General features: G+C 67.2%; 1 protein-coding gene across 4 annotated transcripts in view; it reads right to left on the bottom strand.

Moving 5' to 3' along the window:
• KCNQ1 (potassium voltage-gated channel subfamily Q member 1) overlaps nt 1-22535 on the bottom strand; it is a 299167-nt gene extending 276632 nt beyond the window's left edge. For all 4 annotated transcript variants that reach the window (XM_046016811.1, XM_046016812.1, XM_046016813.1 and 1 more), the window contains exon 1: nt 22060-22535. In XM_046016811.1, coding sequence (XP_045872767.1) covers nt 22060-22436 — 377 coding nt within the window. In that variant the 5' untranslated portion in view covers nt 22437-22535. The remainder of the gene's footprint in view (nt 1-22059) is intronic.
• Nucleotides 22536-25911: the final 3376 nt, after the last annotated feature.

Here is a 25911-nt window from a genome sequence, read left to right as displayed (position 1 = left end):
TAGAACCAGGTGACGCGCCTCTGGCAAGACCGTGGCTGACCGAGGACATCCGCACGGGGCCTCCTGGGCTCGGTCTGCCCTTCCTGGGGATGTGCCCTTTGACCAGGCAGTTTCCTCCCGGCAAGGTCGAGTCTTCCTTGCGCCTCCCTCAAGGGAGATGCTCTGAGGCCGACAGGGAACCGTCCTGCCCCTCTCCGTCCGGCAGGGCAGCGCCGCCCCCACCGGCGACCACCTGCCTCAGGGCCCGTGGGCGGCTGCAGGAGTGGGCCGGCCACCCGCACGCCGCACCCCTTGTCTCCCGAGCTCCAAGGGTCCTCAGCACCTCGGGGGAGCGGTGGCCTCTCCCAGTGCTTTCTGGTTTAGTGTTGTCGGGACCTAGAGGGTCACCGGCCACAGGCTTCCTGGGAGAAAACTCGTCAACCGCCTCTCAGAGATGTCACCTCACTCGTGTCCCTCGTCCTGCGCTTGGAATGGGGTGGGGGTTGTGCCGTGACCAGGCGCAGGGGACCCGCCCAGACATCAGCCTGCTTCGTCCCAAATCTGAGGCCCTTCCTCCCCGTTCGGCTCTAACTCCGCATCTTCCCCGGGTGCACAGCCGTTCCGCAACGTCCCTCCGGCCGGCGGGGCGCAAGCTCACCAGTCACAGTCAAGGCTCTGTCTGTGGCTGCACAGCGCTCTCGTGTCTAATTTTTAACTCTGTAGTTACCATTTCTCCTTGATTAGAGCTACGTCATCATTCTTCTAAAAACAAAACAAAACGGAGACTCAAAAAACAAGAGTCTGTTCCCGGTTGCCGATCTGATTTTTTCGTGGTGTTTTGTCGTCTTCTCTCATTTCTGCATTCTGCCTCGGTTATCACGACCTTCGGCTTGCCGGCCGACTCCAGTCTCGTCCAGGACCGCCAGCCCCGCAGCTGTGTGTGAAGGACACCCGCGTCCCTCCCCGTCCCTCCCCACCCCTCCCCTGCAGGCTCTTCAATACCCGCAGGCCGCGGCCGTGTGAAGTAGATTTTTCTTCTTTAAACTTGTCCCTTTGTAAACTGGTCCTTAGCTTCAAACGCAGATCGGAATCAGGGAAATCCAGTCTGTTGATTCTGGGACGTGTCCTCCAGTCCACGTTTGCGGCCGCCCTGGGGATGTGGTCCGAGGCCCGGCTCCTCCGGTCACAGGGCCCGGAGGCCACGCGGCCGTCCACCCGCAGCGACGACTAACGTGCCCCCCTTCGCCCCAATGCGAGTGTCCGAGGCGCAGGCCGCACCTCTCCTGTCCCTGGGTGCGGGACCTGAAAACCTCCGGCCATTCTTTTGTTTTGATGACGACGTTCCTGACTTTGTGAGAGTTTCATAGACAACATATATCTGGGTTTGTTTTGAATCTACTCGAAGAAGCAGGCTTTTAGGAAGGAGCCCCGCCACAGGTCATGTGCGTGGAGATGGAGCAGCGGAGGGACGCCAGCCTGGGGCGGGGGGGGGGGGGCTGCAGAACCGGGTGGGGGGGCAGGTTCCGGTCTGCTCTCGCCCGGGCAGGGGTCATGCTGCAGGAGACCCAGCAGAAAGCAGGAGGTGAGTCCAGAAGGACCAGTGCCCTCTGCAGTACAGAAACCTCCAGGGGGACCCAGCCCTGCTGGGAGGGGAGGGAGGATGCAGGGCTGTGGGGGAGGGAGTTTGAGGTTTGGTGGCAGGAGAGGGGACAGGGAGGACCAGGCCACTGCAGCGGGAGGGAGAGGCTGGGAGGCTGCTGTCCTACCCAGGCTGTGGGTTGGGGAGGGGTCTCCTGCTGTCCTTCAGGAGAATGCCACCCCCACCCCCGGTCCGGTTCCAGAACACATTCTGCGCCCCACCAGGGCCTGGGGTACTGTCAGTGTGAAACCCCCGACACTTCTAACGGGGGCCCAGGAGCAGAGTCTCACAGATGGAAGGGGGGCACTCCGGGAAGAGAGACCCTGGGCCCCCAGCACGATGGCGTCCCCGCAGGCAAGGAGGGGACCAGAGCAGCGATAGCATCTAGGGCCAGAGCACGGGGCAGGATGGGGAGCTGATGCGACCCCAAACCGAGACACCCGGGGGTCCCCACGTGAAGGCACTGCTCGGAGAGGCCTCGGGCCACGGGGACCCACGGTCATGTGACCCGGCCAGCCCGCCCCTGGGTGCGACAGCCGGGAAGCCGACGCAGGTGTTCAAACAAGAGCCCACACACGTTCCCGGCACCGCGCCTCACAAAGCGGGAGCCCGCCCAGGCGCTTAAACAACACGCCAGCAGGCCTCACGGCGGGGAGACGCGTGGCTGGAGAGCAGGGACACGTCATAGCCGCCGCTCCACAGACAGAGCCCGAACCCGAGGACAAGCCCTGTGTGGACCCTCGCCCACCCAACGCCCAGACCATGCCGGTCCCCGGGACAGACCCGGGATCCGCTGCTGGGGCCGTGGGGAGGGACTGGGGTGGCTCCCTGCTAACGGGCGTAGGGCCGCCCGCGCGGTGGATGTACACGCGAGCACACACACACATGCAGAGGTCACCCCCAAGGTCAAACGCCTCGTTCCTGTCGGGCTCTGCCCCTCACCAGCGGGGTGCCTTGGGCCCAGCTTCCCACTCCCCCAGAACAAGGCTGACGTGGGGCTGTGGGGGGCTCCGAGAAGTGAGCCCCCGTAATGCCCACACGTGCTGGGGCCCAGCGGCTGTCGGGCTGACCGCACCGTGGTGATGGATGGCGTGGCCCTCCCCATCAGCGCCCCCGTCCTCACACCTGACCCGGACCCCGGGCTGCACAAAACCACTCCGTGTCCCTCCACCCTGGGGGCTTGCCTCCCCGGCCACCATGCGTGGCTCAGCCCAAAAGCAGAGCATCCTGCCACAGGGGCCTTTTGTGGGGGCGGGCGCAGGTGCTCAGGCGGGCGCCCTGCCCCACAGACGAGTCAGAGCCGCGGGCACACGGGGGCCTCCGCCAGCCCCGTCGTCTGGCAGGTGCTCACTGGCAGCCAGCCACTCTGGGACCTGTCACCTGGCCGCTGCGGCCTGGCCCACTCCACTGTAGAGGGGGGCGCAGCCTACAGACGGGGTGATGGGGTGGGGGCTCCCGGTCAGCGGGTCAGGGGGCTCAGACGTTTACCACACCTGAGCAGAGATCACGAGGCCCAGCCACGGCCCTGCTCCCGGCTGTCACGGGATCCCCGGGCCGCCTGCCCCACCCGCCACGGCTCCTGCCCCCAGGCATCACCGGCAGGTTTGGAAAGGAGGAAGTCCAGTCCGGGGGCCACGATGGTGAGGCTTTCCCCAGGCTTCCCATGGGGCAAGGCCAAGCCCCTCCCCGTCATCCTGCATTGGCCAGAGGGGCTCTCCGGGGGCACCCGCTGGGGGACGGTCACCTTGGAAAACTGGCCCCTTGGCCCTCCCGGCTCGGAGAGGAGATGCCCGCCGGCCCCAGAAAGGCCGAGAGTGACTCCAGGCCACAAATGCCGGCCAGTTCCAGCCATGCAGGATGACTGACCGTCTGTCCCGCCCCGGGCACTGTGCCACCACTAGGGACGCAATTCCAGACCCCATGGGAGATGGCCCTGCCCTCCTGGGGCCCCAGCACAGACCCCTCCCCAGCCTGGGCCCCTGGGAAGGGCTCAGCCGGCCGCTTGCCACGGCGTCTCCAGGGCCTCCCAGCACGACACCTGCATTCCCGCTCAGGGTTCGTCCCCGCTGCGGCCCCGAGGGCAGGAACTCTGGCAGCCCCCAGCCCTCTGAGTCCTTGACACCCACCCGCAGCCTCCCAATTTTCCTCCCAGTTTGGTGATTTGTTCCTGCCCAAGTTCTGGAAAACAACGGCAGGACCGCCCTGGCCTGGCCCCAACGCGGGGCTCTCCTTGTCCTGGCCAGTGGCTCCTCAGCGCCGTGTGGAACACCCGGAGATGGCACGGGGGTCAGCGTGTCGGGGGGAGACGCCTGAGGCAAACCAAGGGGTGGACCCTGCTCTGCCTGGAAGGTGCTCTCCACCGGGGACCAGGACTGCGCACAGGAACAGGAGGGTCTTCCTGCACGGGACACAGACGCCTTTCGGGTCATGCCCCACCCACCTGCACCCCGTCGAGAGCCCTCTCTCCATGGCCATCTGGGCACCCTGGGCTGTTGGGGGGCCCTGCAGTGTCAGGGGAGCACAGGGTCAAGTCTTGGCCCAGAGCTGTGAGTCCGGCCACCCCATGGCGGCCCTGGGAAGGTCAGGGTGTCCTCCCAGTGCCCGTGAGCACAGCACGGAATGGCTCTGCTAACAAGCGGGGGATGTGGCCGGATGGGCTCGGTCTCCTGCGCTCCCCCCGACATGGAAGGGGTCTGGGAAGGGGCCTGGCCCAGTGCACCTGGCGGGAGGGAGCCCGAGTTGGCTCCCCACACCCTCTCCGCTGCACCCCCCTCGCTCACATCACAGGGGACGCAAAACCCTCGGCAGGACACCCTCCCCTCCCAGCCCCACTGCCTGTCCCTTCGACGCACCTGAGGGCAGGGGAGTGGGGGAAGCCCTCCCAGCAAACCGCGCTCGGACGTTTGGGAACCAATAAACAAGGCTCGAGCCACATCACACCCGGCCCAGAAAGGGTCCATCCCAGGCCTAATGCTGCCCGAAACCACACAAGCTCTAGAAAAAGCACGAAGGGCTGCAGGCCGCCGGCTGGTCAGGGACGTCCCAGACGCCCCCCGAAGCCGCCTCGCCTCCTCCGCCAGGCAGGGAAGGAATGAGAGGCCGCAGCCTGCCGGGCCTCTGCGGGGCGAGCAGGCGGCAGAGGACTCGTGTCAGGACATAACCGGCTCCTGGGGCCGCCAGCAAGAAAGCAGACCAGCTGCGCGGCCAGTGAGGACAGGCCGCAACAGCCCCGCAGACCCAAGACCCGGGACGGCGCGCGCAGAGTCACCAGGGAGCGCGAACCCAGGGGCGAGGCAGCGCCCCTGCGCCCCCGCTGGGTCGGCCCGACGCGAGAGCCATGAGCCGGGCACAGCCGAGGACACGCTCGGAGCCGACGTGCTGCGGTGGAAGCAGGGGGGCAGCCCCAACCGCGCCCACACCCGCCGCGAGGCCGCAACGTGGCCCGGTGTGTCCGCCCCCGACCTGGGCCCCACTAGGATGTCCTTCAGTGGGTGAACAGGTCCCCCGAGTGGGGTGCACAGGCCCGCACGGGAGCGCACGCGCCGTGGTCTGTAGGAAGCCCGGGACGCGGTGCGGGGCCGTGGTGCGTGGACGCGGTGCAGGGATGCGGTGCGGGGCCGGAGAGGCCGGGCCGGAGAGCGCCGCCGTGCGCGTCCACGGACAAAGTTCTCCCGCAGCGAACCGGCCCCCAGAGCCAGGAGCAGGTGGTGGCCTCCGGGGGTGGGGGCCATGGGCAGGGCAGAGTGTGTGTTTGGGGCTGGGGGGGCTCGCCCCGCTGACGGCCTCGTGGAGTCCACACTCACCCGCACGGACCCCCCTGAGGACGAGCACGGCAAGCACCCGAGGCGGGCGGAGCCGTCACCATATCAAGCCGCCCCCGAGAAAGGGCACGCGGAGAAGGGTCCACGCTCGAGGAAAGTGGCAGAGTGGAGGGGAAGTGGCCATTTCCCGGCACTCGCTCCGTCCCTGTCCTGGTCCCCGCGTGGTCCTGAGCCTGGCCTCCCCTCCCCCCCAGACCCTGACAGCCTCGCAAGGGCTCGGGGAGCCGTATCCAAGGGCCATTTCCTGCGGCGGTATCTGCCTTCCCGTGGTTCCTCAGCTGACCCTCCCCGCCGCACCACATCCTCTGTGAGAACCCGGTCGGGCCACGGCACACACCCCCCCACCGGCCCCGCCGATCCAGGCCGAGGGTGGGAGGGGCAGAGCAGACACACAGCCAGCCCTGACCTCTTCGGGGGGCCCACCTTCTGCTGGATGCTGCGATGCCACGAGGGGTGCCCGCAGCTCACCCCCACCCCCAGGAGCTACGGGGGGATGAACCCACTCCTTTCCCACTCCCCCCAGAAGGCACATTCCCCAGGCCTGCTGACCGTCCCTGCCTGGCTCTCGGCCACAACATGGTCCCTCAGCTCAGGTCGCCTCCTGCCCCCATCTCCAGCGCCCCACTCAAGCCCTGCCTCCTCGAGGAGCCCCTGCATAAGCACCAGCCCCCCACAGCCTGGGGAGGCCCCGGGCCACGACGAGGCCTTGCTCGGTACAGCAAACAGGGCCCGGTCCCGGCAGGGGAGGCACACATGCGTTCCCCGGGCAGGCCGGCAGTAAGCAGTGCGGGACCCGAGTGACCCTACCACCTGTGGCCTGCCCAGTGCAGGTGGCCAGGGACCCACGGACCTTCGGGCTTTGCAGGCCATAGAGCCTGAGCTCAGCAGGCCCCCTGGGACGTGGCCTCAGCCTGGCAGACCGGTGGCAGAAGGCATGGGCAAGCCGTGGCATCTGGGTTGGCACAAGGGCAAAGGGCCAGGACAGGACGCACTGGGTGTTGGGATGAGTCCACGAGGGCCCCCCGCCTGTTGAGCGCTCCTGGGCCCGGCCCAGTCCTTGGGCGAGAACAGCAGGCTGGCCTGCAAAGCCTGTCCTCGGCTGAATTGGGCTCCACATCACACCCAGCTGTAGGCAGAGCATTGATGGTGATGGGGGCTGGGGCCCAGGCGGGCAGGGCCGGCTGCACGCACCTATCCGGGAGCCCCAGTTCCACGGCAGGGCTGGGATCACCTGCAGCTTCACCATGGGGGCACAGACCGGGCCCATGGCCACACGCACCATCTCTGTATGCCCGGGGGTGTGCGGGAACCACACAGCCTGCGGTCAGCGGGGCCCCACAGGCCTCAGCACCTGAGCAGCCGCGTCTGCACCCAGCAGCACCAAGGGCCCCTCCTGGGTTTGCTGCACCCCCAGAAGGCACTGACCCTGCGGGACCTCGGGGAAGGCCGGGGAAGAGGCCAGCGGCTCAGCTGGCTGTGGACGGCCCCTCCTTCCCGGGGAGCACAGCCTTTCTCCCAACGGTGCCCGCGGCACTCAGCAGGGCCAGCCGGGGCCTTCCCCAGCCGGCTGCTCTCAGGGCCCATGTGCGCTCACCTTCCAACTACCCCCCGACACCGACTCCGGGAGCCAGGCTCTGAGCCCCACACTCGGTCCCCCAGGGGACAGTGGGCAAAGTCTGGAAACGGTTTTGCTGCCACGACTTGGAGACGGATGCTAGTGGCATGGACGGGCACCGAGGCCAGGGGCGCCACGGACACCTGCAGTGCCCAGCACGACCCCCCCCCCCACCCGCAGCACAGTCCGGACCCAACAGCAGAGCGCGGAGCTGGAGCAGCCCTGCCCATGCACAGAAAACCGGGAAAGGAGGAAGCCCGTTCCCCACACCTAGCTAGCAGGAGCCCCAGGCAACGCTGACCCGCATTCCCGCAGCCCAGCCTTGGGGGGCACCTGACACGAGCACAGTCCCCAGAGGGCTTTCCGGCTCCCAGAGGCCCCCACTGTCCCGGGCAAGGCTGACACCGCAGGCCAGCCCCCGCCCCCCAAGCCCATGTAGAAACCCGAGACGCCGTCCTGACTTGCGCTGTGGGACCCGCTGAGCAGGGAGATGCGGCTGCCGCCCCGGGGACACCGGCCAGCCCCGGCACCCTCTGCGGACCGAGGCCCCAGCAGCGGTGGGGAAGACCCCCCGTGCTCTGATTCCTCCACGCCTCTTGGCCTGTGATCCCTCCACCCGCACGTGGGAACCCCACTGGGGACTTTCCTGTGGGGAGGGGCCAGGCCTGGGGGCACTGGGGGCCTCCCCACCGACCAGCACCCCACCCAGGCAGTGGGAGTCCCAATCTCGGGCTATGGGCTGAGTCTCCTGAACGAGCAAGGTCACCCTCCAGCCTCGCAGGCCACACGACCTGCACAGGTGCCTCAGGACAGTCCACCCCCTGGTTCCTGGGGCAGGGAGATGGCCGGTCTCCACCCGCTATAGAAGGGGGCGGTCCCTCCTCTCCCCACACCTGCCCCCGCCCCTTGTCGCCGCCACCCCTGGGAGGGCAGCTGAGACAGTCACCAGCTCCCCCAAGGACAGCTCCGGTTACCAGCCGGGCAGGTGCCACCAGGAACCATCCCAATCCAGAACTGCCTAGTAGGGCTTGGCCCCTGCCACAGCGTGCCAGGCTGCCGATGACCTTCCCAGCTCCCAGGAGGCACAGCTGGCGAGCGACTGGGTTGTCCTTCCCACGGACGGCCCAGGCTCCGGGCCCGACGGCATGCTGGCCTAAGCCACGGAGTTAGCATCGGGGGACATGCTGCTGTCTGTCCCCACAGTGACCCCCTCCAAAAGCCTCTCTCCAGTCCCGAAACCACTGGCCAGGAAGGTCCCTGCAGGACCACAGCAGCGAGGCAGCTCACTGAGTCCACCGGAACCCTACGACCCCGACCCCATGGCCCTGCCCTGCCCCCTGGCAGCCTGGGCCAGTCTCCCTAGTAGCTGGACAAGGACTTGCCCAGAGTGTCCCTGGGGACATCCAGGTTTGGGGAGAGAGGCTCTCCCTGGGCCTGGGGACGGAGTCTAGTCCAGCCACCAGCAGGCCCGTAGCCCACTGCGCTGGGACTGTTGGCCCAGCACCCACGGGGGTACAGGACCAGAGTGAGGGGGGCGCGGGCTGAGGTGCTGCCCACATAGGTCAGGAGGCACCGGAGAGAGGCTTGTGAGGGGTCCAACGCCAGCCCGGCCACCAGCTGTGACACTGAGCAAGTGTCTGTGTCCCCACAGGGTCCTGACCCCTCTTCGGTGACCTGCCAACCCAGCCCACGCTGGGATGCCTCGGCCCTGGTGGGCGCAATGGCCCCCCAACTCCGACTCCTGACTGGCCCGAGCATGGACGAGTCAGCGGTCTCCAGCCACATGGCTGGACATGGGGCAGCCTCCCGCCATCACGCTGTCCTGCCCTGGGCCTCCCTCCTGGACAGGTGACCAGGCTCCCAGGCCCATCCCAGAGCGGAGATTCGTAGCACCAGCTGTGAGCCTGCCGTCTGCCCTCCTTCCCTGCCCCCGCGGAGCCGGCTCGCTTCACCTCTGGGCAAACCACCCCCCAGGCAGGCGTCCGCCTCCCATAATGAGCGCACTCGCCGGGGGTCAGCCAGATGGTCCTTCCACCCAGCAGGAAGCCCCGCAGGTCACTGCAGACATGGGCCACCCCCTCCATGGGCCACGTGCCCTGAGCCCCATGAGAGAGGTGGGGGTCCCCTACACAGCAGCCCAGCCCGCCCCACGCTGTTCCCAGCCCCCAGCCTCCCCCAGGACCCAAGGCGCCCGGGGCCTGACCTGCAGGCCGGGTGCGCGGCCCCATGTCCCCCTGGCTCCGCGTCTTCTGAGCCCCCCCAGGACAGCCAGGAAGCAGGGGCCCCAGGAACCTCTCAGGGGTCTTCCAGCCGCCTACTTAATCCGCCTCCTCGTTTTCACAAACGACCAACATTTTCAAAGTAGAAAATTCCTGTAGGCCAAAGTTTAAAAAATTCAACCACGTGGGGCTGGCGACGAGGAAACCGTCTTGATCTACTTCTGGCCCTTCCCCCACCCGCACAGCCGCTCCCGGCCGGACCCTGAGGCCGGAGGGCTCCGCTCTCCCACCGGGGTCAAGCCCAGTCCATGCTCTACTCATCCCAAGGTGTCCTGACCCTGCGCTGTCCAGACCCGGGCTGCCGGGGACCACCGCCTGCCGCGGAGACGGAGCCCCTGGTCCTGGCTCACGTTCAGTGAACCGAACCCAGTGCCCAACACAGAGTCCCGGGGCAAGGAGCCCTTCGGGGGCTGGCTCCCATGCTCCCCGGAATAGGTTCACGGGCGTTCTCTGGAGAGGTGGCCCCCCGGGGGGATGGGGCCTCGGAGTCCCTGGGTGGAAGCCGGGGACCCACGGACCCCCTCCCAGGCAGCGCTCTGGGGTCTCGGGATGCAGGGAGGCTTCTGCGCAGGCATCTGAGTCTTGGAAATCTGGGTTCAGAGGTCCCCGAGTATCAGAGCTGCCCCGGCATGGGGGAGGGGACGGGAGCAGGCGGGACAGAGACTGCCAGCCCACACCCCACCCCCGCCCCTGCCCAGAGGAGGCCGTGAAGGCCTGTGGAAGCTCTGGGCAGAGGCTTGATAAGAGCGGGGAGGCGGGGCTCCCACCCCGGGGACCAGGCCAACCGGCCCAGGAGCCCCCAGCCTGCCCATCCCCCTTCATGCCAAGGGCAGACAGAACATTCCAGGGCTGCCCGGGAGGGGCTGGGTCTCTGCGGAGCTGCCCGCCGGGACCTCGAACAGGCTCTGACCTGGGGGAAACAGGTACAGAGAGCAACCTCACCCCCAGGGGCGTGAGGGGCCCTGAAAGGCCTCCCATCTCACCCCCTTCCCAGGGAGCTCAGGATGGGCCTCTAGGGACACAGGGAGGCCACCTGGTCACCCAAGGGCACAGGGCAGGTCAGGGAGGAGCCGGGGGCCAAGCGGTAGGTCAGGACTCCCCACTCAGATCACGTGCCAACCGGGGCCCCCTGGAGCCCACGCTACTCCCCACATCTCCCAAGGACTCCCTGCCCTCTGTTCTCCCACGCACAACCCCCTCCCCACTCAGCAGCTGGAGAGAGGCTCAGACCAGGTCAGGACCCTCACTCTTAGGACCCTGTGTGGCCGCTGGCCATACTGGGCAGAAACCTGACCCCTAGCTGGGCCTTGGTATCCCCCCACCTTGGGGCACATGGTGGGAGAGCAGAGCCCTTGGGATGGTCCCGGGCTGACTCACCACTGGAAACGGGGGACCTTCGGGGGGCCTCTGGGGCTGTGACAGCAGCCGCCCCAATCAAGGCTGAAAGTGCCCATGGTGTTGAGAGGCAGTAGTTCTAGAAACTGAGGTCTTTGCCAGGAGCCCCGGGGCAGATGCAAGGTTCAGGATGAGGACCGTCAGGAGGCCAGAGACCACAGCCCAGCGCTGGCCCCACAGGCCACCCACACTCATGCCCCATGCCAGGTGGCCCAAGGGACCCATTTGCAACCCACCCACACAGCCCCAGGCCACCACCTGGCTTCCCACAGCTCCCACAGCAACATCCACTACGACGGCCACTGGCCCCAGAGTCACGGAGGAGCTGCACGGAGCTGGTCTCCCAAGACGGAGGACAGCCTGTCACCTTCCGAGTTCCAGGCTTTGGCTGAGTTGGCCCAGCACGGCTGACAGAAAGTCAGTCCAGCACGACCACAGCGCCTGCCGGATGCTGGCACACCTGTCTGCCTGTCTGTCCATCTGTCTGTCCACACCTCCATGCGTCCGCCTTTCTGTCCATCCCTCCACTTACCCACCAGTCTACTAGCTCGCATCTCGCCGCCCCACCACGTGTCTGCCTCTCCGGCTGCCCTTCATCTGTCCACTGCGTGCTCTGCCCCCCCCCGTCGCCGGGGCCCCAGCTCCACCTGGGCCCGGCACAGGGGCGCGCCCCTCCCCCCGCTCGCCCCGCAGCAGCCCTGACCTCACAGGGCTCACAGCAGCGCTGGGAGGTCAGGTAGGAGCCCGGCAGGTCAGAAACCCCAGGAAGGGGCTGATCCCAGGCACTGCCACGGAGAGGGACACCGCAGGGGTGTGAAAAGCAGGTCGGACCGTCCCACGCACCCATGCTTGCCACGTGCTGGTCTCGTGCCCCCGCCGTTCCAGGTGCAGGGGACGCTGGGGACAAAAGGACAGCGGCTCAGCCTCTTGAGCTGCCGTCGGAGCATTTCGGCTGCTGGTCTGTGCCCGGCCTCGGACAGCGCCCACGTTCCGGCGATGCTGCGCACAACCCCTCTGGGCACTGCCCCTCCCCCCATCCCACATGCAGCGTCGCACGAGCAGGTGCCCTGCCCACCGGGGACGGCGGCGAGGCGCACGGGGAGCTCGCGTGGGGACCCGCGCCCCACGCCCAGGGCATGAGTGCCAAACACGTGCCCCCAGACTAGCCCCGTCCGGAAAACTCTACAACCTGTTGAGAAGGAAAGTCGTGAGCGCTGTGGAAATGCACTGTGGCCTGTGCGGAGGGACGGCACGCGTGTGCCCCACACTCCTGGAGCCGAGAGGGGCCAGGGTCCCAGGGAGCTGGGGAAGGAGGGAGGGCACTGCGAGCCATCTGGGACACCTCGATGCCTCAAGACAGGTTCCCAGTGGGACACAGGTCAGGCATTGAGGGCGAGGTCCAAGATGGACAGCTCAACAGCCAGGAGTCAGGACAGGAAGTCAGGACAGGTAGCCTTTTAGAGACACACACGGCCGAGGCCTCCCATGGCCCTCCGAGGAGCCCAGCCAGCTCGGTCTGTGTTCACAACCCTCCAAGTCCCCCCCCAATCCTCCAGCTCACCCGTCCAAACCCCAAACGCCAGCCCGGCACCCCAGCATCTCCCCAGCCCCCGTCTGCTCTGACTCCATGCTGTCCCATGCATCCCGCGTCCCCAGGCCCGGGCGACCCCTAGGCACCACACGTGAGCCCCTGACCTCACGTCAGCAGGCACCACGCTGCCACTACGGAAGGCCACGGGGTCCCCACCATGGCCCCCGAGGAAGCCCGTCTCCCCCGCCTACAGCTGCGGGGCCGCGGGTGAACCCAGACCTCCTGCTGCCGGGCCGCCAGCCCAGGGAAGGGAGGGAGCCTCTCACGAACGGGTCCCCGATGGGGCCGGCGCACCAGGAAGAGGCGGTGACAGGACAGCGGGAGGCCGGCAACGCTCAGCGGGAAAAGGAGGTCAGGCTGACTCCGGGCCGGCTGGGGTCCCACGTCACAGGTGGTCCCTGCAGGGCCCTCACGGACCCTTGGTCTGAGGGTTCCCGTTCCCCTTGTTCTTCCTCCTGCCCTTCTGTTGCTGGTGGACATCGATCGGGCCTTTGTCCTCCAGAGGGTCCCCCAGCTGGGATCGGGGGCGCCCCGCAGCGTCCCCTTGCGTGCTCCTCGGCCCCCGCGACCAGGCCCCCGCTTCCGTCTGGAGGCTCCGTCACGTCTCCTCGCCCACTATCCCGGCAAGAAAGCACGCTGGGCGGCTGGAGAGGTCGCTGGCCACCGCGACGCTTAGCACTGGACCCAGGACCTCGCCAGCCCCCGGTCGCCTGCCCAGGCAGCAGGCGGAGTCCGGAAGAAGAGGCGCGACCTCACCTGCTATTGGGTCTCCCTGAGTCACGCAGGGGAAAGCCGGGGTCGACCCTTTCCTCGCCGGGGCCCAAAATAAAGCGCTTCCGAAGGGCGTTTCCGGCGGTGCCCCTAACGTCAGGACGAGCTCCGGGCTTCAAAGTCCACACGCTGCCTTTCAGTCCACTGTGGTCGTCGCTCCCGACCTGACTCGTCCTCGCGGGAGGGGACACGCACCTTGAAGCTGTGGCCAAAGCCTGGGGACGTGGCCCCAGCGGGTTTCAGTAACCGTCCTGTTTCTACGGCGACGGGACCCGTCCACGCCTCTCGGGCCCCAGGCCGGGATGCAGCCACGTCACTGGGATGGATGGGACCTCAGGGAAAACGGCCCAGAGAGGTCACGTCTGCGAGCTGGGGGCTCACGCTCTGCTGGTCCCCACTCTCTGGCCCTTGCCAGCCCGCAGAAAAACAACTCTTAAACAAAGTCACAAGAAGCGCCTCCTGACGACTTCTCTAACACAGCTGAGAGGGCACGAGCGTGACCTCCTCTGACTCACATCGGCTTTGTCCCCCTGGGCCAAAAATCTAGGCCATCAAGGACACGGCCACCATCGCTCACGGGCCTGCACCCCAAGATCCGGCACAAAGGCCTCAAGCAATGAGACAAGGGCCACCACAGCCGTGCTGGGATCGCCGACCATCACGTGGTTTCAAAGTCAGCCCCGAGCGACGAGGGACGCCCCAAGCCACGTGGGTTCCGTCATGCCCTCCCACCCCAGAGGTCACCTTTGCTGATGTTCTGGGCTGCTCCTCCCCCTGCCTGCCTCTATTGTCCCAGCAAAGAGCAAGCAGGTGCGGGTTCGCGCCTCTTCCTGTCCTAGACGAGCGGTGGCTGGTCAGACTCCCACCGCCGGCGTTTTTTCACTTAAAAACAGCATCCGGTGACCACGCTGTAAAAGCACACGGGGTCCCACGTGCCTCCCTCAGTCCGCCCACGACTCTGCACACAGCGGCCCCACGCGGGGGCCTGACTCGTCCCCGTCTCTCCCACTGGCAGAAGGAGCTCTAACCCGCTCTAACCCGCAGCCTGGGACATGCGTGGTGCCGTTTGCTCCCTTTTGTGGGTGATGTTTAGGTTTTTGTTTTTGGGGGGTTTTTTGGCCAATATTTTCGAGATAAGCTGCAGGACGTGGGGCTGCTGGGGGGGGGGGGTCAGAGCACGCAATGCCCCCTCCGCACAGATGCCAGCATCCCGCAGACCATCCCGCCAGAGGAGCGCGGGCTCCCCAGCCTCGCCGGCCGCCCGCGCAGCATCTTCCCGCTCCGGGACCGCGGGGAGCTCTGCTCGCATCCCATGCTCACCTGCTGGGGGTCCCTGGGCTTCTGAGGGTGCAGAGGGCGTCCCTGTCACACAGACAACCCACCGTGAGAACACAACATCTCCGTCCCGGCTTTTCTATTTTGCTCTTTGCTCTCTCTGCAGGCGCCGGGGGCACAGCGGGGTTGTTTCTCGCACAAACGTCTGTACCCGTGTCCTCACGCACCTGGCTTTGGGGTCCCGGAGGAGCCCCCAGAGTCCACTTGCTGGGCAGTGGCAGGGGTCCAGCGGGGGCTCCGCCTCGGGCCTGCACTCGCCCGGCACCGCGGACTGGAGCTCCCGTTCGGCGGTCCCGGCTGCGACGTCAGGAAGCTGAGTCTGTACCTGGGCGTTTATCCTGTCCCATCGCTTCCCTGCCTGTGACAGGCAGGCACCACGCGGTTTTCACTAGCCGAGCTTACATTTTACAACATTCTGGGCTGCCCTAGCCAAGAACGCAGAAGTGACTTTTCTAAGAGACGCACCGGACACGTCACTGGACAGAAGGCCAAACCCCACGGCCCATCAAGGTCAAAGGTTCACAGCACGTGGCTCCCTGGGCACCACCTGAGACTCTCCTGGGCTCCCCCGGCAACCCCCTCTGCCATGTGGGGGTCACTTCTGGGGGGCAGTGGCCTGTCCCCTGGCTCGGGGCTCCCCCTGCTCCCCTGCCCAGCTGGGAAGGCAAGAAGCAGCCATCAGGTGAAGGAAAAGCAGGTGGGCCGGGCGGTCTCCGTTCAGAAAAGCAACCCAGGGCTGAAGGGAGCTGGGGGTGCGTGGGGGGGGGATCTCTGTCCAGCTGGCCTGGCCTTAGTTCCTGTCTTCTGACTCTGGGTAGGCCTTCTCTGCGTGGCACCTGGCCACCAAGTCAGCAGGAAGCGCAGAGGAGCCCCCGTCCTGAGGACATTGTGGAAAGGAGCCGGGAGGGGGCCCGGCCCTGGGGCACCAGGGCGGGGGGAGGCCCACAGCCCCAGCCTCCCAGAGGCCCGGCCCCCAACGGCAGAGCGTGGCTGTCAGTGCTCTGCGGAGGAGCAGAGGGAGCAGAGGGAGCCTCCGCGGACCGGACGCAAGGGCCGGCGGAGGGGGGTGCCTGTGGGCACGATGCCAGGAACGAGACCCCGCCTCGCTTGAAGACATCAGCATCACACCCTCCAGGGCAGAAAAGGGGCTGCTGGAGCCAAGTGGCCAGACCTCAGTTTCCCCAGCAGCAAGCGTCTGAAGAAAGGGGAACGGGGACCAGGTCCAGAGTCCTAGCTTGCGGGGGGGCTCTCCCATCTGGGCCTGGTTCAGAGAGTTCCACCCACCCCCTCTCTGGCTGCCCAGAGCCCTCCATGGACAGCAGCATCGCATCCCTGGGGCCGCACGGTGGTCCTTCAATGGGACCCAGGCTGTGGAAGGACACAGGCTCCTGCTGGGGACGCGCTGCCCTGTGCTCAGACCTGCACGGGCGGGGGGGGGGGGGGGGTAGGTTTCCACCCGCTCTTGCCCAGGCCTCAGGCACTGCGCCCACCACCAGACAGCACGCTGCTGTGGACACGGAGACATCCCCGAGGGATGTGCTCTGCAGAGCACCCCCACACCCTCTCCAAGCCCCCAGAGCTGGCAGGACTCTCCTCCTTCCCGAGCACACCCTTCTCCGCAGCTGAGGAATGCGCTGGATAAAAATACCCACTGACAGGGATCGCCAGGCCCGGCAAGGCTCAGGGCTTGGAGCCGCCGGGCAGCAGGCTGACCGCCGCGGCCCAGGCTGGAGGGGGCCTGGGCTTCCGAGGCTGGGTGTCACAGGTGACCCTGTCTTGAGTGCCTGTCCTTCCGGCTGCCGGGGCGGGGGGTAGACCGAGACAGCCCCCGGGGGCCCTGCCCATCCTCCAGGCCCTTCTGCCCTCCAAGAGCAGCGGAGCCACGGGGGGTCTCAGCTCTGGGGAGGGGCGCCGGGGAAACTAGGCAAGGCTCCACCTGGGGCAATCTAGGAAGGTTTCCTGGAGGAGAAGCCTGCGGTTCCCGGCAGCACGGCTTTAAGGCAGAGGCCGGAGCAGCCAGACCCAAGGCCTGTGAAGGCTGCCCCCCTACACCCCCCACGAGGGAGCGGTCCTGGGACCCGGAGGGCCCATTCGCCGGCCACAGCAGCGCCTCCAGGCAGGGCCTTGCCCAGGTGCCTGCTCCCTGCTGCCCGGCGGCTCCTCCCATCTCCTTCCATGACAAACGGGTCAGCACAACCTCCGGCCACCCAAGGGGGCCTCAGCAGGCCTACCTGGATTCCAGCCCGGCTGGGGGAGGGAACCACGGGCTTCTGAGTCAGACGGCCTTGAGCACACGCAGCTCTGTGGCCTTGGGCCCATCACCTCCCCTCTCGGAGCCCCCAAGGTCTGCACACGGCGCCACTCATGCCCTTCCCCTTGCATGGGGTTGGGGGGTAAAGGGAGCCCGACCCCTGTGCCTTGGGACCTCCACCCCAGCCACTGCCCGGAAGAGTCCAGAGAAGGGGCCCCGTGTCACCCGGGCTGGGCAGCAAAAGACAAACCATCCCAGAGCCCAGGTCCCATCACAGGCGCGGGTGAGGACGGGCGCGGGTCCCCCAGCCCCCACACCTGAGGCCAGTCCAGACCACCCTGCCCTCCGGGACACGCGGGGCTGCTCACAGCACCTGGGAGGCCTCAGGAGAGAAACTGGTGGCCCTCACTGCCCCCCAGGAGGGGTGGACGGTCGCCCCATGCTCTCGGGGCCAGAGCCTCCTCCAGGCTGTGCCCCTCGCCACCAGACCCTTCCGTGCAAAGAATGGAGCCACCCACACCTGGCCCATCACAGTGCAACCGGATCCGCGGGGTCACAGTTCAGAGGGTGTGGACAGTCCAGTCCTCTGCGTCCCCGCCTCCAGCCGCGGGGGCCCAGGCCACGCAATGCACACCCCCCACCGGCTCCTCCTGGGCCTGCCACCCCCCCAGGGCAGACTGCGGTCCTTGGACACGCAGTCCAACTGCAAGCCAACAACAATGGCTCGTCACGGGAGCCAGACCCGTGCGGGCTGAAAGCTGGTTTCGAACGCGAGCCAGAGAAGGGCCGGACACCGTAGCACCCGCTGCTTCTGTGTCCGTGACAAGCCGGCCCCTGGGCCCTGGGGCAGCCCTGCCAGGCAGGGAGGTGCAGGGGTTTCCTGGGGTGGCCATAACAAAGCCCCACAGACGCTCACTGTCGCCCCGTCCTGGAGGCTGAAGTCCGGGATGCAGGCATGGACCGGCGGGTCTCCCCAACCCCTCTCTCCTCCTGTGCGGACGGCCATGCTCTCCCTGGGTCCTCACGGGGTCGTCCCTCTGTGGGTTTCTATCCCCTCGTCTCATAGGGACTCCGGTCCCATGGGGTCGGGCCACCCCAGTGACCCCATTCCACCTTGATCCCAGCTTCCAAGGCCCGTCCTCTAAACGCAGCCACATGGTATGTCCCATGGCTCAGCGCTTTGCCATAACGGTTTCAACATGAACGCAGCCCCGGGGACCACGAGAGCACACCCCACCAGCCGCAGCACACGACAACGCCCGACGGCCAGGCCCTGAGACCTCCGTGTCCCCACCCCTCCTAGTCACCGGCAGGTCACCCCAAGGGCACTGAGCAGCACCTGGGACACCTCCCATCTCTGTTCCCTAGCAAGGCCCCCCAGGCCTGGCCCCAGTCCCCATGACAGCCCGCTGCAGGGTACGGCCCCTCTGCGGGGGGACTGTGAGTGCCAAGGGGTCCCTCTGTCCCTGCGGCACCCCACCAGGGCAGGCAAAGCCCAGCAGGAAGCCAGCGACTCAGGGCGCAGGGACATGTCCTTTCCCACCTGAGCAAGCCTGCCGGAAGGGGCTACCTGCCCGTCCGGCCTGCCACGGAGGAGGGGGTGCATAGCCACGGGCCGTGCTCAGACATGAAGCCCCATCCCCCGTCCACACACTCTGTACCGCCTGGTCAGCCCACAGGACGCACCAGGAGGCCTCCCGGCCCCAGACCCTGGCTTGTGCTCACAGCTCCTGCCGATCCAGACTCTAAATTCTCCGACCCCTACACCATCCCTCTCCTCCCACCACCTTCCTCGTGGCCCCGAGGTCTCCCCCTTCCCAGGCTGGCAACATACGGGAGGCCTGTGATCCCCCAAGTAAGCCAGGCCATGACCAGAGGACCCGGCCCCAGAGAAGGAGACACAGGGAGAGGCACCAAAAGGAACTCCCAGCTTCACCAGGAACCGGGGCAGAGGGGCAGGCGGAGGAGGCTCGAAGGGGACGGTGGGGAAGAGGCCCGCCGGACGGCCGTCCTCCTCTGCACCACGCCCGCCACACGGCCCACGAAACCACGGGCGGACCTCCGGCACGTCAGCAGCTACGCTCTCTCGCTGGGAGGTGCTGCCGAAGCCACCCGGGGGCCTCAGAACAGCCGGGCCGGGTGGCAGGAGGCCGCGGCCAGGAGCGCCCAGCAGAGCTCGAGGGCTGGGGCGCTCTCCTGTCCCCTGGGCCCTCCCTCAAGCCTCTCGGCCGCACCTGATCTCCAGGCTCCGGGTCGGCCAGAGCGGGTGCTGCCCGTGGAGGCCGCGCTGCACCTGCCCGGGTGGGAGCACCTGAGACGCAGGAGAGCCGCATGTCTGAGCATCCACCGTGCAGGAGCCGGGGCCCGGCCGCGTGGGTGGGAGGCTGAGGAGCGGCTGGAACAAGACGAGGGTCTGCACGAGAGCTGGGGGAGGGGAGCGAAGGGGCAGGAGAGGAGGTGGGCTCCCCACAGCTCCTGGAACTGGAAGCCTCTCCCCAGTCAGGGGAAGGACAGGGAGCCCTGGGGGTCTGCCCAGGAAGGGGGAGCCCAGTCCAGGCTCAGGGTGTGGAGGTTGCTATGGGAATCCCGCTTCCTCCTTGGTCTGCACATCTCCCTGACAGCCGGCTCCACCGAGACACACTGCAGGGAGACCAGACCCCCATACCCCCCGGCTACACTGGGAGTCGCCTCACGGTGGGGACACAAAGGGTCCTGGAAGTCTGGGGGGCCGGGGAGCAGGAAACTCGAGCGGACCAGGGCGGTAGAGTCCTGCCCCCTGACCCCGGCAGCCGGGGCAGGCCAGGCGCACACAGGAAAGGCTGCTCTCCTGGCGGCTGGTGGGAGCAGGGGTTCCCCGAAGAGGAGGGGGACAGGATATCCTGGCTCGCTTCCCCAACAGGGAGAGCGTGCCCAGGCTTGCAGGGCCCAGCGGGACAATGGCTCCCACATCCACCCACCTGCCCGGCCCTTCAAGGCCAAGGGCACGAAGCTGGCCAGCCACAGCAACAATCCTGTCCCTTTCATGGAGTGACTCCACAAGGACGTGGCCTTCTCTCGCACTATCTCAGACACTTCTTAGAGCCACACGAGGGCCAGAGTGGCCACCCTGGGCCCTGGCCACTCAGCCACAGGCCACCGCTTTGACCCCACCTCGAAGGTGAGGTCCCCTCCAAAGACCGGCCAATCCAGGGCCTGCTGACCTCCTAGACTCATGGGGGGGGGCAGTCACCTTCCCAGGCCCCAGCTAAGCCACATGCCCTGCCTGGCCAGGGTCCCCTCCAGCCCCCAGCCCGTGTCAGGGGAGCTGCAGTGGCTGTGCACTCCCCAGGGCCACAGCATGCCTCCCACGGAGCAGGGCCCAGAGCAGGAAATGACTGGCCCAAGGTCACACGGCCACTCCAGGATCATTCCTTCCTGGCTCGCCCCCGCGGGGAAGATGCTCAGCCACTATCTCCAGAAGCCATCCCTGCCGGCTGGCTCCTAGAGAGGCCGGCAAAGGCAACTCTGCTGAGCAAACTTCCGAGAGCTGAACAATCGGAATCAGGAAGAAAACACGAGTGTAAGCAGAGACTTCCTCTGGGGTGCGGCGAGCCCTCTTCCTCCACACAGCACCACCGCGGCCAGCGAGCTCAGGCGGCGTGCACCCACAGGCCTGCGCCCCTGGGACGCAAACCAGTGGGGCTTCGGGCCGCCCCTTGCCCTGGCAGCTGTCTAGAGGTGGGGAGGCACCGTGACACCTCCTGGCGGCCCTCCAGGCATGCCTCCTGCCTGCACCCGGCGCTGGCCTCTCAGCAGGGGCTTCTCCGGGACCGGCTGTGGAGCCCGTCGCACCCCAGGCTTTTCAGGAGAGAGCTGGGAGGCGAGCAGCCCGTGTGAGCAGCGGCACCCGCAAGGCTGACATTGGCTGACATTGGCACAGCAGGTGTCTGGCTCATGGGGTGCCTTGGGGTCCGTGCATGCAGACCCTCCCCCGCGCCCCGAGACAAGCCCCTGCTGCAGGCGTGGGCAGGGCCGTGCCCTCCCCCAGACCCGCCGCGGTCACGGGGCACGCACCCCCCGGACACTGGGGCAGGTGGGCGCGGGGAGAGGAGGCTTCAAGACTTGGGCCCATCCGTGACTCTGGGGACAGTCCCCGAGACCTGCCTTCCTGCCGCGAAGGCCGTCTCCTCTGCAGAGAGGGAGCACCCCCGATCCTACCTGTGCGTACAGAGGACCCAAAGCGTGAGGCTGAGGCTCCCCTACCCGCCCCACCTCACCTGCCCAAGACCCTGCTCCAGGCCAGCCGGGGCCTGGCTCCCGCCGCACCCCCGGGGCCCCAGTAGCAGCCTCCGGCAAGAGGAAGAAGGGTCCCGAACCCCTGCCCTCCCCCTTCCCAGGAATCTCCCAGCCACTGGCGGGCCAAGGCAGCAGGAATGAGCACCTGTCACCACCAACAGGAAGCCAGAGGGAGCCCCCCACTCCTCATGACCTGTGGGGGGATGGCCAAGTGCGGGCTCCCGGGCCAGAAGCTGGCACTGTACCAAGAGGCTGAGGGCTGGGCAGCCAGGAAGTGGAACCACAAAAAGCCAGGGGAGGGCTCCGGGCGGGCAGCAAGGAGGGTGGCCCCAAGGAGGTGACTTCCTTGTATCCCCCGCCCGAGGAATGGAGTGGCCCGCCCTGCCCCACACAGGCACGCCACGGCAAGCATCAGAGCCACCTGAGTGACAGAGCCCAGGTGCACCCTCTGGGACACAGCTGCCACCCATTGAGGGCTGGAAACGTGGGCCCAATCCCGCCCCTCCCCGGAGCCCCTCCAGCCTCCTCTGTTTCAGGAGCCTGGTCCCCTGAGGGGGGTGGGGCCTTCCCCACAGCCACAGGGACCCCCCAGGGGACAGCGCTCGGCCTGCCACCCTCTGGGGCAGCCCTGCACCCGCTGGCCCAGGAGATGCCCCACACGTGGCCTGCCTTGAGCGGGGACATGTTGCTGCCACAAGCAGGAGCCTCGGACCCTCCCCTCCTGGGGGCTCCTGAGTCCTGGGTGCCCCCCGACCCTGAGGGGTTCTCTCCTTTGCACCCAAGGGCAAGCTCCCGGGCACGCGTCCTTTCGCAGGAGGATTAACACCTGAACCGTCCTTCCCGGGAGGAGTGGAGCCAACTTCTGGGCCGGGCAGCCGCCCCCCACAGGCCCGGGCAGAGCCAGCGGGAAGCCCCCCTTCCCCGGGACGGACCCACACCGCCCTGGACTTCACGGCTGGGCTCCTCAGAGTCGCGTTTCCCCCACTAACCTCTTCCTCCCGCCCGCAGCTCCGAGTCCCCGCGGGCGCGGTCCCCGCAGCAGCAGGTGGCACGAGACAGCCCCCCCCCCCCGCGGCCCGCGGCAGCCCCCGGCGGGGGCGGGACTCACACAGCGAAGTGGTAGACGAAGCACTTCCAGCCCGTGGGGCGCTCCAGGAAGTTGTAGACGCGGCCCTGGATGTGGGTGCGCGCGAGCAGCGGGCGGCGCGCGCTGTAGATGGAGACGCGCGGGTCCAGGCTCACGGGCGGGCGCGCCGCAAGGTCGGCGGGCGGGGGCGCGGCGGGGGGCCCGAGGGGCGCGGGCCCGGGGGCGCCGGGGGGCGCGATGGGTGCGTAGAGCGCGCCGCCCGCCGGGCCGCCCTCCGCCAGCTCCAGCGAGAAGGGACACTTCTTGGCCAGGCCCGAGCTGCCCCGCCGGGAGCCGGGCAGGCGGCCGCAGCCCCAGCGCTCCTTGTCGGGCCTGGGCGGGGAGGAGGCGGCGGCCATGGCCAGGCAGGGCGCGCGGGGGGCCGGCGGGCGGCGGCGCCGGGAGCTGCGGCGAGGGCGGGCGCCGGGGGCGCAGTGCGGGCGGCCGCTGCTGCCGGCCCGGCCGCGGGGGGCCGCTGCCCGCCCCGCCCGGGCGTGGGGGCGGGGCCGGAGGCCACGGGCCGGTCCCCGGGGATGGCGGCCCCGCCCCTGGCCGGACGCCCGGCCCGGACCAACCGGCGCTCCCGGGCGCCCCAGCCCAAGCACCGGGCCGCTGCGCGCTTGGCCGCGGGTCCCGCCCGGTAGGCGCCCACCTGCTCCTCCCGCCTTTTCGCCCTCACTTGCTCCGCCCGCTCCGTCCCGCGCTCCTCCGCTCCGCCCCACGTGCGCGCCCCGCCCCCCACGCCCACCTGCTGGCCCCGTGCAGGTGCGGAGCCCCCGGCTGAGCCGGGGAGGAAGGCCGGGGCGCAGGTGCAGCGACTGCTAAGCGCCGAGTCAGGGCAGGAGAGCTGGGTGGGGCAGGGCACCCACTTCACCGGAGAGAGGCTGGGGTTAATGGGAGAAAGGGGGGCGCACCCTAGGGCACGCGTGGACTCACTTGACACTCGCAGGGCGGCCTGTTAGCTCCTCCAACACCCTGAGCAACCCCCTTCCCGTGCCCGCCCACTCACCCTGTGGGTGGAGAAAAATGCTGTCGGGTCGGTGCCCACTGGGGGCCATCGGACAGGAGGCAAGCCTGGGTCACTGTAGGTCAGGCCACTGTCAGCCCTTGGGAGCCCATGGGGGATGTGGGGCTCACTGGAGACAGCCCATCAGCGGTGTGGGCCGGGCCTGCCCGCGCGGCAGGTCACCGCAAGGCATTTTCAAGGACCTAGGGATGGGCAGAATGGGTGTTTTGTCCTCCTGGAGCTCCACCCTGGCTTTGCCATGGCACCCCATGGATTTCCAAGGACGCGGGGGGGGGGGTGCGGGGTTTAGAGGCAGGATGGGATCAGGTGGGTGAGGTCCTCCACCCTGCCTTGGGCCATCGCTGGGCAGGCATTTGGTTCCCTGCACATTGGGGTGCGGGAGTGAAGGATAGGGGAGGGGGACCGGGAAAAAAGGCCTCTCTGGGGACGTTGCGCAGGGACGAGGGGTCACCGCAGGACTTTCCCGTAAGGGACCGTAACGTACGAGACCCTTCTCCAGTCTTCCTGAGCACCCAGGCTGATTTATTTCATGTACCCGTCCCCCAGCAGAAAACCAGCTCTTGCTGGTGGCTAGAGGGCCGTTCTGGCCTTTCACCCCTGACGGCCCCCACGGCCAGCCGTTTGTGTTTGCAGACAAATGAGTGAAGTGGGCCCCAGCCTGTGCCCGGCACTCCGGAGACTACGGGACCACTGAGGCTAGGGCAGCTCCCTGGGGAGTACAAACCCGGGCAGGCAGCCAGAGGGAGATGGAGAGTCTGCCTCCGTAGCGCCCCAGGGGACAGGCTGGGGCACACAGGGGGCATTCAGTCGGTGCTTTCTGAATGAATGCACGTGTGAGCGAGTGCTGTTCACACGGCCGCTTCGCCCTCCGAAGGACGACGACGATCTTTTACTGGGTGGTGTTGGAACGAGTGGAGAGCCGTGGAGGAAGGAGAGAAAAGGTGTGTTTGGACCCAGCTCACCCAGGCCACAAGGAGCAGGTTTCAGATGAATCAGAGGCTTAGATATAAAAGTCAAGGGGAGGTCACGTGGATTCTGTAAGCAGGTCCCGGGGAATTCCGCAACCACCTGTAGGCGGGGAAAATGTGTCGGATGGTGCTGGAAATCGAGACAATAGCTGAAATTAGCAAAGTCGGAAAGACCAATGAGCGGCGGGGAAGAGTGTTTACGACCTCAACGGCAGGTCAAGGATTAACCCTGCCGCTGGCGCAGGACGTCCAACAGGGGAGAGACCGTGGCAGACAGTCTGCAGAGAAGCGGGCCAAAGACGCACAGAGTTCCCAGGGAAAGGGGGAGTCCGTGATCTTTGTGCTTAAGAAAAAACAAGCAGCATCAGTGGTAACAAGTAAAATGCAAATTAAAAGTGCTGGCCGATGGCATTGCTCCCTATGGGATTGGCGGTCGTCCAGACGATTGAACTTCCACAGGTCCCGAGGGCGAGGCCCCAGGGGTCCAAGCACGTGCATCGCCGGTGGGCAGGGGCGGGGCGTTACTGGCCACGCGCTCAAGTTAGCTTCACTTCCAAGAACGGACCCAAAGCCCCATGGAACACGAAAGTGAGGCACGCGGCGCTGGTCATATCAGGAAGCCTCGCAGACAACGGGAACGTCCCTCCAGGAGCTGAACGGAGAGCCGCACAGCCACGCGCGGTCCCCTGTTGTCAGTATTTTCACCAGCGTTTGAGGGCGGAGGAACTCAAAGCGCCCCCCTGTCACAGTATGGCTAGTATTTTACTTTGGGATTATGCATGGGACGTTAGACTTCCCGCGTAAGGGAAGGAGGAGGAGGAAACCCGGGAAGTTCCAGCCATCCTTCAGTTCGAATCGGAACACTGGCGTTAACCACTGTGCCCTTCGTCTGCAGACAGTTAGTCTCCTGCCCTGTGCACCGAAAAGTTTCAGGAGGGCCCGTCCACAGCAGGACGATCCGAGGGTGAAACAGAATCACGGAGCAGAAGACGCCCATATCTTAAACAAACCATCCGTTCACAACGGCGCAACAAGACCCTCTGCGGATGGCTGGGGCTCGTTGTTCTGGAGCCGAGTGCGGAAGGGACGGTTGCGCGGGTCCTGCCCGACCTTCAGGGGGAAGGAGCCGCAGGTGCCGGGCATGGCGCTACTTCCTCCTGCCCTGTGGGTCCTGCGATGTCGGAAACGGCTTTGAAGCCACCGGCAGGCAGGGCGGGGTGCCGAGTCGGGGCAGAGATTAGACCCAACGGCCGCTGAATTGGCCATTGTTGGGTGGCCGCTGAGTAAGGTTGCGACATGAACAACCGGACTTTTGTGTCTGTTTCTGTATTTTTAAATTGTGACAGGTCACCCCCCACCCCCACGCACCTGGGGAGGCTTGGAGGGCCATGCGCCGGGCTGGGACCATGGAAGGGAGAGAGCACGGGGCTCTTGGGCTGCCCTGGGCCATGTGGGAGGCTGCTGCGGGGACCCTGGGCCATGGCCGGCTGGGGGGCTGCCGAGAGCTCCCTGCGAGCTCCCAGGAGCCGGGGGTGGCCTGGGAGAGGGACCGAGGCCCTGAGCTGACCGGTGGGAGCGGGTAGGGGTGAGGCTAGGTGTGCAGGCATGGGGAGTGGGCTTGGGACTCACTGGGCTGGGGTGGGCCCTCTGCATCCCGCACCCACTTCCTCTTCCGTGGGGCCAGAGGATGGTCAAAGACAGTTGGGTAAAATGAGGCTGGTGGCGGTGGGCATGTGCGGCTCCCGCGCGGTCTGTGGGCCGGGGCAGCACCAGAGTCTTCCCAGCTGGCGACCTCCGATTCGGCCTCCAGTCCTCACTGAGCACCCGTCGTTCTGCAGC

This window comes from Meles meles, chromosome 8 (genome assembly GCF_922984935.1).
Source record: "Meles meles chromosome 8, mMelMel3.1 paternal haplotype, whole genome shotgun sequence".
NCBI lineage: Eukaryota > Metazoa > Chordata > Mammalia > Carnivora > Mustelidae > Meles > Meles meles.
The sequence above is the reverse complement of the archived record's forward strand: the minus strand, read 5'-3'. Positions and strand labels throughout refer to the sequence as shown.